Source organism: Pipistrellus hanaki (assembly GCF_964339955.1).
Source record: "Pipistrellus hanaki genome assembly, chromosome: 3".
In the NCBI taxonomy this organism is placed as follows: Eukaryota; Metazoa; Chordata; class Mammalia; order Chiroptera; family Vespertilionidae; genus Pipistrellus; species Pipistrellus hanaki.
The window spans coordinates 74,304,878-74,317,360 of NC_140505.1; the positions used below are offsets into that span (position 1 = coordinate 74,304,878).

At 34.3% G+C, this 12,483-nt stretch overlaps 1 protein-coding gene across 8 annotated transcripts in view; it reads left to right on the top strand.

The window, feature by feature from the left end:
- DGKH (diacylglycerol kinase eta) overlaps positions 1-12,156 on the top strand; it is a 189,029-nt gene extending 176,873 nt beyond the window's left edge. For all 8 annotated transcript variants that reach the window (XM_084876534.1, XM_084876532.1, XM_084876535.1 and 5 more), the window contains one exon: positions 733-12,156. In XM_084876534.1, the coding sequence (XP_084732660.1) occupies positions 733-822 (90 nt within the window). In that variant the 3' untranslated portion in view covers positions 823-12,156. The remainder of the gene's footprint in view (positions 1-732) is intronic.
- The last annotated feature ends 327 nt before the right edge of the window (positions 12,157-12,483 follow it).

Here is a 12,483-nt window from a genome sequence, read left to right on the forward strand (position 1 = left end):
CATTTCTGACAATTAACTATTGAATTGTTGGTTCTTTATAGAAAATAGTTCTTTAAGAAACAAGAAGAGTTCTGAGGGAAAGGAGCCAAAAGACGTAAAGGAAAAACATCAACCTACAGATACCTATGTCTAAGAATTTTTTTTACATGTTCACATTACTAAATGTAAGGAATAGTTAAACATTCCCCCAAAATCAAAGATTGTGCATCTGCAACTAACTGCAAAGATTGTGCAGCTGCAACTAACTGCATTTGTGTTCCAAATGTATGTAATGGGCACTGTGTCTTCCTTCAGGATTAAGCCTCACTTTTAAGTTTATTTTATCCAGGAAGTATGTAGTTGCCTTGAGGCTAATTGTGGATACCCAGGTGTCACACCTAGCTTTTCTCAGAGATTTCATATGGACCTGTGTTTCTTAAGAAAAGAAGAACAAAGATAAACTAATTTAGACTCTTGAAGAACTGCCACTGTATATAATTTATGAGAATGTTACATTTAAGAGTGTGTATTTTATTAGTTGGTAATTTTTCAATGTCCTGTTATTTTTGTTTCATAAATATATTTTTTACCTTTCACTTTCTGAATTATTGAATATAAACTAAAGTGAATGAAGTGGATACTAACTATAAGCTTAATATTTAATCTCCAATTTTCTCTTGTCAATAAACTTCTTTCTCTTCCTTCCCACCTCTTTTTTTTTTTTTTTTTTTTTTTTTTCCTTTTTTCTTTTAGGACCTGGGGATATCGAAAGTGGGTCATATGAAGCGAATTCTCCAGGGAATTAAGGAGCTTGGAAGGAGCACTCCCCCGTCTGAGGTGTAATCATATTGGTGCTATTCCTTAGAAGGGAAGTAATTGCTATTTAATACAAAGCCCTTGGAAGCAGTTGACTGTTCCTATAGTTTTCTGCCCAGATAAGTAAGCACCACTGAAGCACCTCTGTGGCTTGACATTTTGCCATTGGTGAAAATTTTGATTTGAGGTATTAGAAAATATTTTTGTGTCAAAAAATACATTCCACAAAGCTATTTTCTTACTGTGCAAACCTGGCATGTTCAAATTTGCTCATACACGTAAGACAGTAGGATGAATATGAGACAGTTGCATTGTTGAAAAGGTGAAATTGCAGAATGTTTGCTTTCCTTAAACCTGGTCAGATGGAATGTTCTTACTGTGCAACCACATAATGGTAAATGGCTCAACCTTCTTAGGTCTCATAGAGGCCTTGGCTTCTTCCTTAAAAACCATTGGTCAGAGGACTAAGATATATAAAGATGTGTTTTGAATGTTAGATTGGTATCACCTCAGATTCCTAGTGTCCTGTGGTCAAATAGTATGGTTAAAATTCTTCAAATACTATGAATGAATGAATGAATGAATGAATGAATGAATGAATGAATGAAAGAAAATCTTAATGCACGGTGTTGCTGCCTGGATTGTCTCTTTCTTGCATGTCCAGCATCTAATATTGTAAAACTTAGTGTTAATGTCAGTTTTAATGGGATTAATTTATTACTACCTAAATACCTTTTTGTTAGCTAAAGGCACTTTTCTGTTCTTTGATGTGAACTTTGCATAAATATTCTGCATCTAAGATTTTGTGGACATGGGTCTGTGCCATAATCAACAAATGATAAACATTTTAGGCAAGCCATTTTTGTCAACCAATCATAAAGAGTAGGTATGCACATTAAGAAAATTCTCTGGATAGTTTCATAAAATTACATATTCTGTTGTCTGACAACATTATGCTTTCCAAACCAAAATTTCCACATTTGTTCTTATTTTCCCACTTCAATTTGAAAATTATTTAATGCTGTGTTTGCATTTATGTATAATAACGGTTGACATCCAGGAATTTCTTCAATGTCTCAACTGTGGTTTGTATACTGGTCGGTCACCCAGACTCACCCACTAGCTAAGGTTACGTGTGACGTGAACTTCCTCCCAACAAGAAAAATTAAAAAAATTTTAAAGGCCTTTACATTATTATTATTATCTCATGTAATTCTTATATCTTATCAGGTAGATATTACTTTCTTTTTCTAATCACCATACTTCACTATAGCTCATTAAGAGTCAACATTGCAATTATCAAATCTTTGAAAGCCAAAGGCATACATATCAACATGTCATGAAAATATCTTCAAGTAATCTCTTTTTAGATATTATATGCCAAAAATTAATTATAACATTTAAAAATGTTCTATATATAAGAAGTAAGCAGGGTACTGTACTGACCCAGTGGTGACAATTTTTATAAAGTAATCTTTTAGGTAGGTGCTCTATAGAAATATACACACACACACACATATATATATATATATACATATACACACATATATGTATATACACCCATATACATTTATATGCATATTTACATTTATAATCACAAAATACGCTCTCATTGATATTTTCTAGACAACTGTTTGCTGAATGCTTAAAGAGAAATATTGGTGGGAAAGCATTAAATGAACTATTGTCAGACATATTTAATTATATCAAAGAAGTCTGTTTATTTGACATTTTATTCTTATTTATAACTTCAGTATCTAACTACTAGAAAAATCATAAAATTTGGATATCTTAAAAATAAACAAACCTGATAGGTAGGTTCATGACCAAGTGTGTCTGACTGTACTGTATATTTTACGTAAGTTGGGAATAAGTGGAAATTTTCCAAAGAGAATTATACCAGGTAGCTTAATAGAGTAAAAAGCTATTCACTTAAAATATTGATGTTTCCCCACACCTAAGAAATCACAGGTCTTTTCCAGTCCCTTTTGTCACCCCTTCCCTCGGCCCCCCAGCCTGCAGGATGTCCCTCTCTTCCAGGCACTTCCCTGGAAATCAAAGCACATGCCTGCCGGGTTCTCCCTGTCCAACAAGGAGGTGGGGAACTCTAGACAAGAATGAGTGAATATAAAGATCTTAATTGATTTTTCACTCCTTCAAATACCTCTTTGCCAATAGAAAAGATTCTTAAGCTATTATATTTTCAGAATGGAAAAGGAAAATATAAATGACTGAATGTTTTGGTTTTGATGTTGTTCTTTCAATCTTAGATACCATCTTTTATATTTACTGTAAAACGTCAGTTAATGGAATCTTTAGGTAGGTAGCCACCTGCAAGTGGCTCTTGAATTAGGGGAATCCTTTAAAATGACCATTTCAGTATCTTTTTTGTTAAATGATAGCAAATTTCCTGGTACATTTTGTCATGCGGAGTTGTGTAGGATCCAAATGACTTCACTCACACCTGTTTGCCAGGGTAGTGCCCTCAGAGCCGCCTTGGGCCCTGGCAGTATCACAGAGGAACCAGCTTCTTGTCATTCCTGGGGTTACAAAGGAAACAGGATGAAGAATTTCTCTAGTGCCTGATTACAGCTCTGGGGAATGCAGGTGAGGCCCCTGTGCTTAGTCCACTGGTAAGCTAAGCTCTAATGGCTGCCTTTCCTCCCCGCTAGGCTCTTCCACGTGCAGATAACTTGAGAGGGATGGAGAGGAGTCACAGCAACAAACATCCACTTCCTGTCAGTCTCCTTTTTTCTGAGGAAGAACTTGCTTTTCAAGAAGGAAAGGGACAGAGTCGGGCCTAAGTAAAATTTCAGTATAAACTTAATTTTTCTCCTCAGTGTCTTTCCACCTTCCTTTTTTTTCTTTCTTTTTTTTCCTGAGTTTGTTTATTTTTTTTTTTTAATTTAAATTGATTGGAGTGACATTGGTCAACATGAACATATAGGTTTTGGGTGTGGGTTTCTATACTACACCATGTTTCCACCTCCCTCTCTGAATTTCTTTCCCAGTTCCTGGCTTCATGTTTTCCCACGAGCCCAATATACAATGATTGCTCAAATTCTCACTGCCATATACCACCCTTTCCTCATCAACTGTCCCACTGCAAAATGGTTTCTTTCATCTCTCCTCGTCTGAGCACTCGTCTGAGCACTCATCTAGCAAAGTTTTAGGAAGAAGACAATACAAAGAAACTAACTTTTTAGTTTGTATTTTATAAAAGGAAACGCTAATCTAAATGAATTAATGGGTTAGGCAATTGGGAACTATGATATACATTGCATTGACTGCAGAAAGCAGTCATCCTCGAATGTCTAGACACGTGCTATCCGATATCAAAGCCATTAGTCTCATGTGGCTATTTAAATCTAAATTACTTAATGTAGAAATTGAGTTTCTCATGTGCACTAGCTACATTTCAAGTGCTCAATGGCCTTAGCGGACAAACAGATGTTGAACATTTACATCATTGCAAAAACTTCACTAGAAAGCATTGGTCTAAAACGGGTTGGGAACATCTGGCCTGCCAAAACATTAGGGGTGAGTTAATTAAATGTTTAACCAAAAATAGCAAGGTAATTTTTAAGTTATTGATTTTCTATGTCTTGCAAACGATGTTATAAATATCCCAATGGCCCTTGGCAGAAAAAAGATTCCCCACCCCTGGTCTAGAACATTGCTACCCAAAATGTAGTCCATGGACCAGCAGCATGCTTATCACATGGAAACTTACAGAAAGGCAGATTCTTAGGTTTTCTCCAGACCTACTGACTCTGAACCTGGTAACAAGATTCATCAGGTGATTAGCACTAACCTAAATATGTTTTATCCCTCCTAGATTTTAGGGACTTCTGGTCTTCAAAAGGTGCTCAGAATAGCTCATTCCCCAACCCACTGTTTCATATCGCTTCTCCAGCTAACCCTAGAAATCAGTTAAAACTCACTTATTCTCATTTATCGCCCTAACTGAGCTTTGTTCTCCACCCATATTCCTAATTCAGGCCCTAGATGAGCCCTGCCTACCCAGTTATATTTTGGTAGCAAAGGTGAAGCACAGGAAATTGGCTAACAAACACAGCTGGCCTCTCTCCAGCCCCTCACCCCACATCTTTGTCACTAACAATCTACATTCACTTAGTTTATTGCTCATATGGCATTCTCATTGGTTCACAACTTAAGTAACAGGAAATATTTTCAGAAGAATATGTACTGAGACAAGTAAAGACTGGTTCAGTTTATTACAACTTCACTTTCTCTTATCAGTAGATTATCCTGTTGACATAGTTCAAGCTTGAGAACACAGCAGCACACACATATTAAATGAACCATTAGTCATGAAAACCCAAGATTGCAAATAAAGTGAATATGCATTAAAGCCCTCAAAGAAAGCATTCGTTTGCTAAACTAAGTCTGTTAATTATGCTAACTTACCTTGATTTTCAGAGAGCTAATAATTCCTTAAAATAGTGCCTGAAAATACTTTATCATATTCTTGACCTTGAAAATACAAATTATTTAATTCTACAATAAGATCTATCCTGATGACTTAATAATCCTTCACTTGATGTGTACATATTGATTACTGCCAAACATTACTGCCTAGATATTCTATATCTAATTTTCATGAATAAAAAGGGCACTACTTTAATCTTCATTGAAGTAATTTTTAACAGGACTTGAGGAAGGAAATATTCATGCAGAGCATGACTTAGGAAATTATATTGGAAAGTTCTATACATCCTTCTAAAGTAAGTGACCTATGGTCTCCGAATGGGCTGACAACATATTGGACTTTTGTGTTATGCAGATGTGAACTCTGTAAGGATATAGCTTTTCATTAAGCTATAAAAACTCTCTCAACTTTGATATCTAGGATCTCTCCTGTCCTCCTCCTCTTATTCCTGTAAAATCATCCTTCATTTTTCAGATGAAATTTGGGTAAAACAGTGGGTTTAGAGATTGATGATACAAGAGGCAGTTTTAAAAGATCAAGCTCTTCAAATCAGTTGAAAAGAATGAGAAGTGAAGGTTCCTCTGATACTGTCAGACTCCCAGGGGGTCCCATGTGCTTGGGGGCCATGCCTCACCATCACCCTCTCCACTCACCATCCATGCCAAGTCAGTGGGGCCTGGGACTTGTTTGTCTCTGCTGTGGCATCTCCCCAGTGGCTTCCGTGTAGCAATCTCCGCGTCACATGGGTAGCATGTAGGATGCCTTCCTAAAGAAACAACCAAAACTTGTAAAAGGCCGTGATAATTGGCTTTATAATAAGCAAAGCACTAATTTTTAATCTTTATAGTTGTTTTCTCTTTACTATTTCCTTCAAGTTTTGTTTAGAGATATTTCTGTTAGGGTAAAAAACTGTAAAGATTTATTATTACAAAGAACAGTGAGATAAAAGACAGCTGGACTGTATCTATTTGTATACTTCTTTTTGTTACTTTTCAGGAAAAGAAGTTTAGCAGAGTAACTCAGACTGCATTAAACTCGAAATAATGTTTTAAAAATTCCTATTACTAACATAGGTGAAGAGATTAACTTCCTTCGTGTACTTAAGATATTCTATTTACATATATTTATATCCTCTCTTAATTTTTTTATGCACTTCCAAGTTTTAGTTGGAAAAATAGAAACAAAGCCACTACTTAGAAGTTCTAAAAACTTTAAATTTTTCATTTTAGCTACAAGTAATTCATTGCATAGGAATTTATTAATAGTCTCCATATTTCATAGGAAATGCATTTCAAGAGTAAAATAGCCAAACTTAAAGAAATATAGGGTTACTTTAAAATGTATTCAAATAAGTTTTATACTCAGTTAGTGATGCCATTGAAGTAGGATAATGCAGTTAGATATACAAGCTATAAAGGAAAAAGCATTTATTTTGTGGTCCTTCCTGTTTGATTGCACTATTGTTCACCACAGCTTAGCCATGTCTACTTCTATATTCTAACTATTAAGCTGATATGTAACTAGAGATTTCTTACAGTTCTGGTAACTGGTAACTAGTGCTGTGAAAGGTTTTGGTATTGTGACATTCCCAGTTTTGTGAGTTATATATTGTATATTGAAGATGATTAATAAATTGAAGTAATATATTTGACTAGAGCTGGGAAAACATGGTAATTATTTTCAAATGTTTAAGTTTAATCAAAAAATTTTTTTCTCTTAAGTGAGATAAAAGTCTCACTTTTGTTAAAATGTCTATTTATACAACAGGTTTCTCCTTTTATTGATTTTATTAATTTTCATATTAAAATTTTTCTTATCTTTTGTACCAAAATAATTATCATGCTAGGTATTCGAACTGCCAAGATGTATTTTAGTTTGCTGGACTTTGGCAGACAAAATATTTAATAACAAACCAGCTTTGTATATTTTGTGGCTTGGGGGGCAAGATTTTACCTTTGAATATCTAAGTGCTGTTATCAGCAAAGTCAACATAGACAGTATTACTTGTAATTATCAGTAGAAGATTTTCACAGATTGTATAAATCAGTGCATTTATTTATTATGTTGTGAAATGTAATCTTTATACAAATGCATATTCTAGCTCTTTTCTTGTAACTGCTGTTGCTTAGAGTGTAATAGCCCTGTTAATGATTTACTTGCATACTTGAAGTACTCATTTCTGTCAAACAGATGCCCAATTTATTTTTAAAAGCTATGGATAATTGAACAGTAATAGAGATGTTGTTAAAAAAAATAATTTTGTTTAATATAAATATGAAAAAAGGCATAAAGCCAAAATGGAATCACTGCTCTTAGGATTTAATGTAGCCATGATCCCATTCTGCTATTTTTTGCCAATCTGCATATAGTCTATCTTCAAATCAGAACTTCTTTTCTTCTGTATTTGTTGTAAAAGACATTTTAGGATTATACTGCCAGTATGAATTCAAATGCACATTAAGAAACTTGAACCAAAAAAAATCTCACATACCTCCAGCAGCTAGCTCTAGGTTCCAGGATGTATATTTTTAACAATGGTTGCATTTGAATCTGGGCTACTTTACAAATAGTAACCATGGTGGATAATGGTTTGTTTCTGTCAATTATGTCAATGGCATTTGAGTTCTGAATTATTCTTGTTTAAAAATATTCTCTATTCAACTAATTGAAAAAACTAAAATTCTAAACCATAATGGCATGACATACCACACAGAATAAAATCATGTTTTCAAGAAAGAAAATAAAACTGTTCTGACTTAATGTGAGGCAGTGTTAGGAACCAAAGAAATCACTTTAACGAGCCCTAAATTCAACTGTCTCATAGTGTAAGCTGTAGATGAATTGTGAACTATTTTAGCACTATAATAGATTAGGAATTAATTTACTATAATTTTAAAGACAGTTTTTGTTAATTTTACTGTTGTACAGTTATTGAAGGCAGGAAAAAAAATTATGGGAGAAACATCATATGGATATTAAACGAAAAAGAAGCTTGAGTTCTTTTGAAAAGATTTTCAAATAGTTTGAATTTAGATATCTTTTACCTTATATTATAGAAACACAGAACATGTGTGAGTTGTATGGTAGGTACAAGACCACAAAAACAAAATGTCGCTCTGGTGAAGTCTATGAGACCATATTTGTGTTTTATCGAAGTAACCAATGAATTCAGGGGCCCATTCTCCTGTTGAAATTTAGAAGTCAGTGAAGCAGATAGCTTGGATAACCTAATCTTTTGCATTTCCTACATGAGGCAAATATCTGTGCTTTCTCAAATTAGTGATTGGTATAGGGAGAACTAGTCAGAAGGCCTTAGCTAGTTCCTGTCGAAGAGCTCTGGTAAATATAGATCAGACTAAAGAGATTTTCATGAATTTGCTAAGCCTTCAAATTTTTGGCAGTGATAGATCTTACTTTCATTTGAAAAAAAAATATTAAAATTTGTAGTATAACACATAGCTGAATTCTGTGATTCTTGAGGTGGGAATATGGTTTAGATGTATTGGGTTCCATAACTGACTTTGATACTGGCTCACTGTGTCCTTTCTACAAACTGTATGTTTTGGTGCCTCAGTTTCCCCAATTAGACATGACATACAATATTACTAATTATAAGTACTTGGGAATTTTTCTTTTACAAAAGGAGTGATGTAAGCATGAATCATACCTAAATTTATCATTGCTTCTCCACTGTCATTTGAGTTATAAAGAAAAGCTTCCAAGACTATAGCTTGAAAATTAAAATTCCAAATTAATATCTCTTGATGCTCAGTCTTTTTACAGGAAGTTTTGTTAAAATGAGAGTGAACTTACCTTAGTACTATGAGTACGAGAGTAGGTTTGGGTATTTTCCTCTCTGTACTACAGGTTCATATTATTCAGTTTAGGGTCAACTAAAAACTCACTTCTAAAATCTCCAAAAATTTAGTGGTTTTTTTTCTGCACCCACCCCAAACAACCATTTTACAGCTGTGAAGTTAAGACCTTCACGTTTTTTCCTTATATTAATAACTCCCTAAGAGGAAAATGTTTTCCTTCCTTCCCACCTTCCTTCCTTTTTTCTTTCTCTTTTGGAAAATGTTTCTTTAAATCAGTGGTTGAAAAAAATGGAACGCTTTTACCTTGTGACATCACTGCTGCCTCTCTTAACTTGTAATGTCACTCCCTGTGCTAAGTGAATGCTGGTTCCTTGCTGTTTGATCCCAAGCATGTAGATCCCACTACATTCTCTGGCTGTGGCGTGCTACTTCCTAATGTAAATTACCTTCAAAACTTCCTGCAAAAAGACTAAACTAGAGATTGCCTTAATTATTATGATGTAAACCTGAGTGCAATTAAATGAAAAAAAAAAAGTAGAATAACCTACTTAAAATCATTAAATATAGATGAGGGTAAATGAACCAACAGAAGATGGACAGAAGGAAGAACAGTCACTTTATGAAGGATAACCATTTGTTAGCTATTCATCAGAGACTCTTACCAAGTCTGAATTCTTGTTTCTAAATATGAGGTTTATCAAAATCACATAACTGACCAATTCTTATTTGTAATTCCTAAATATGCTGTAAAGGTGATCTCTATCTTTTGTAGACATTCGGTATTCACAATCTATATAAAACATACACTGATTACCTACACAAAAATGAGACTTCAGAAAGAATAAAAATAATAATGAAGGTGAAATTTTCTTTTAAATAATGTTCAACCAAAGATATTGACTGAATTTTTGTGATTTCAGGTCAAGCGTAGCTAATGTCTATTTCACTTTATTCTGATGCAAATGTAAGGCTTGTTTATGACTTTCACCCATTATAGAATATAAAGAATAAAAGCTATTATCTGTGCACTATAGGTTCATGTTACTCATTTTAGGATAGACTAAAAACGCAATTCCAAAATGTTCGAAAATTTAGTAGTGCTTTTTCTACACCCACCCCAAGCAACCTGGGCCTGGTTTTCTTTTGTGATTCTATAAAACCTTTTAACTGTGTCCCCAAATCATGGTTAAAGGTTAACACAAAAGCTCTTTAAAGTTAATCATTTCTAAAATGAAATAGTAGTCCAAAATGTGTGTAATTAAATGCTCTCTTCCTTCACCCACTTAATATACATTTTTATTTTTTTTATTTTTTTATTGATTAAGGTATTACATAAGTTTCCTTATTCTTCCATTACCCCCTGCCCCCCCCTCATACCCTCACCCCCCTGTTGTCTGTGTCTTAATAGACATTTTTCTGCCTGCTCTATTCTTGACATCTGATTAGAGGTTGGGGTACAAAAAAAAATAAAGCATAGTTCTTACCTGGTAGAATTTCTTTGTTTTCATGATTATTTTTCTACAGTCCATTTAAGAAACTGGGAGGACATTTTTTTAAACCAAGTATTTCTCAGGGTATTTCAGAGACATGGTCTCTTTACACATCAAAAAACTAACAAATCCTGTGTCATAAAGAAGAAACCCCATTTTTATGCCTACAGTTTTTGTATTTTCAGATCATCCACAAATAATTTTGCCCATCCCTTGTCAAGTACATCTTTCATCAAAGCTGTAGAACCCCATTTCCACAACCGTAACTGCTATGTGTGATCCAGGAGACGAATAGATTTGTAGAACATAAGTAAAATTTCAAGTCCATTTTACGAAGGCATATGCCCCTATTAATGACGCTAACACCAAAACATACGGGGTATACATTGTGAGCCCACAGCAGAGGGGAAACGTCAAGTAATGCTTCCTGGTTAAAAGGCTCCATTTGAGCTTATGGGTTGCTGTTTCCACCTCGGTTATTTTTATTGATGAGTCATTTAACAGGTAGCATACTTATCTAAGAATATAGTAAGCATACCAAGCGTGTTTGTGTGCCACAGTACACTGATACAGATCAAACAAAACAAAAATTTTGGAGTTATAAAAATGAACTTAACTGAATATTGATAGGTAATAGGGTTCTTTTATGAGAAGGAAAAAAAAACTGCCGTTATCTTTATTATCAGTAAGTATGGGAGGGGGGGGCCTTGTATGTATATTTACATTTTGATAAGCTTATTTTATTTCTATGTTCTCTAGCAAAAGAAAACTCCTACTTTGATACAACTCTGCCTTTTGTTGGATGTTATAAAGGCCCACAAAGTAAGGAAGCTCTGAAGGCTAATTAGACACTTTCCCCTTATATTCAGCATATTGATTTTACCTTTTGATGCCCAGTAACTATTTACCTTCTATTTATCACATTGAAAGCATAATAGTAGAGTTCTTTTGACCCTTACATTGAAAAAGATAGTTTTAATTTAGCCTTTGCTATATTATTTATAGTTAAGAGTTTACTACATTTTGGTAGTCTGTTTTGAAATTGTACTGTATCTGAAAGATGCGGATCATGTCTATTTATTACATAATGGGCTCTGTTTGCTGCAGAAAAGAGTAAAACTTTTAACTGCTTAGCACACTTGCCAGTGAAATATACCTGACAGGGCAGAGGTTATAACTTTGGCTCTAATTACTTTTAATAATGGTAGGAAAATGTGTTTTGTTTGTTTACATGCTGTTTACAATGGCATAATTTTTAAATATATACAACAATTGAGATATTTATTGCATACTATTTTAAAGATGTTTTATGTGTTTTCACCTTTGGAATATATTGTTACAGTTCCTTATACAGATAATTTTGGTGGCTTTGTTAATAATGTAGCTAGCAATTTTTATGACTACTAAGTGACCAGTTTTCTGTGCCTTTTATTGTGGGATGCATGATGTATTTATTGTACGGGAGTCACTGATGCGTGTATTTTTGTACTTGGCTGAGAGTTACGGTTGATCTCCATGTACATGCTGATGAGAGATGCCTTTCCCAAAGGGCACTGCCTTGAGATCATTCTTCTCAAATAAAAAGAATGCATTTGGACAATGTGTGAAGTCTATGTTCTTTCTGGTGAGGAAACTTATTTTTTATTAAACTTTTTATGTTGCCGAAGCCAGTTTGGCTCAGTGGTAGAGCGTCGGTCTGCGGACTGAAAGATCCCAGGTTCGATTCCGGTCAAGGGCATGTACATTGGTTGCGGGCACATCCCCAGTAGGGGGTGTGCAAGAGGCAGCTGGCCGATGTTTCTCTCTCATCGACGTTTCTAGCTCTCTATCTCTCTCCCTTCCTCTCTGTTAAAAATCAATAAAATATAAAACAAAAAGCAAAAAAAATAAACTTTTTATGTTGAGAGAATTGTAGACTCACATACAG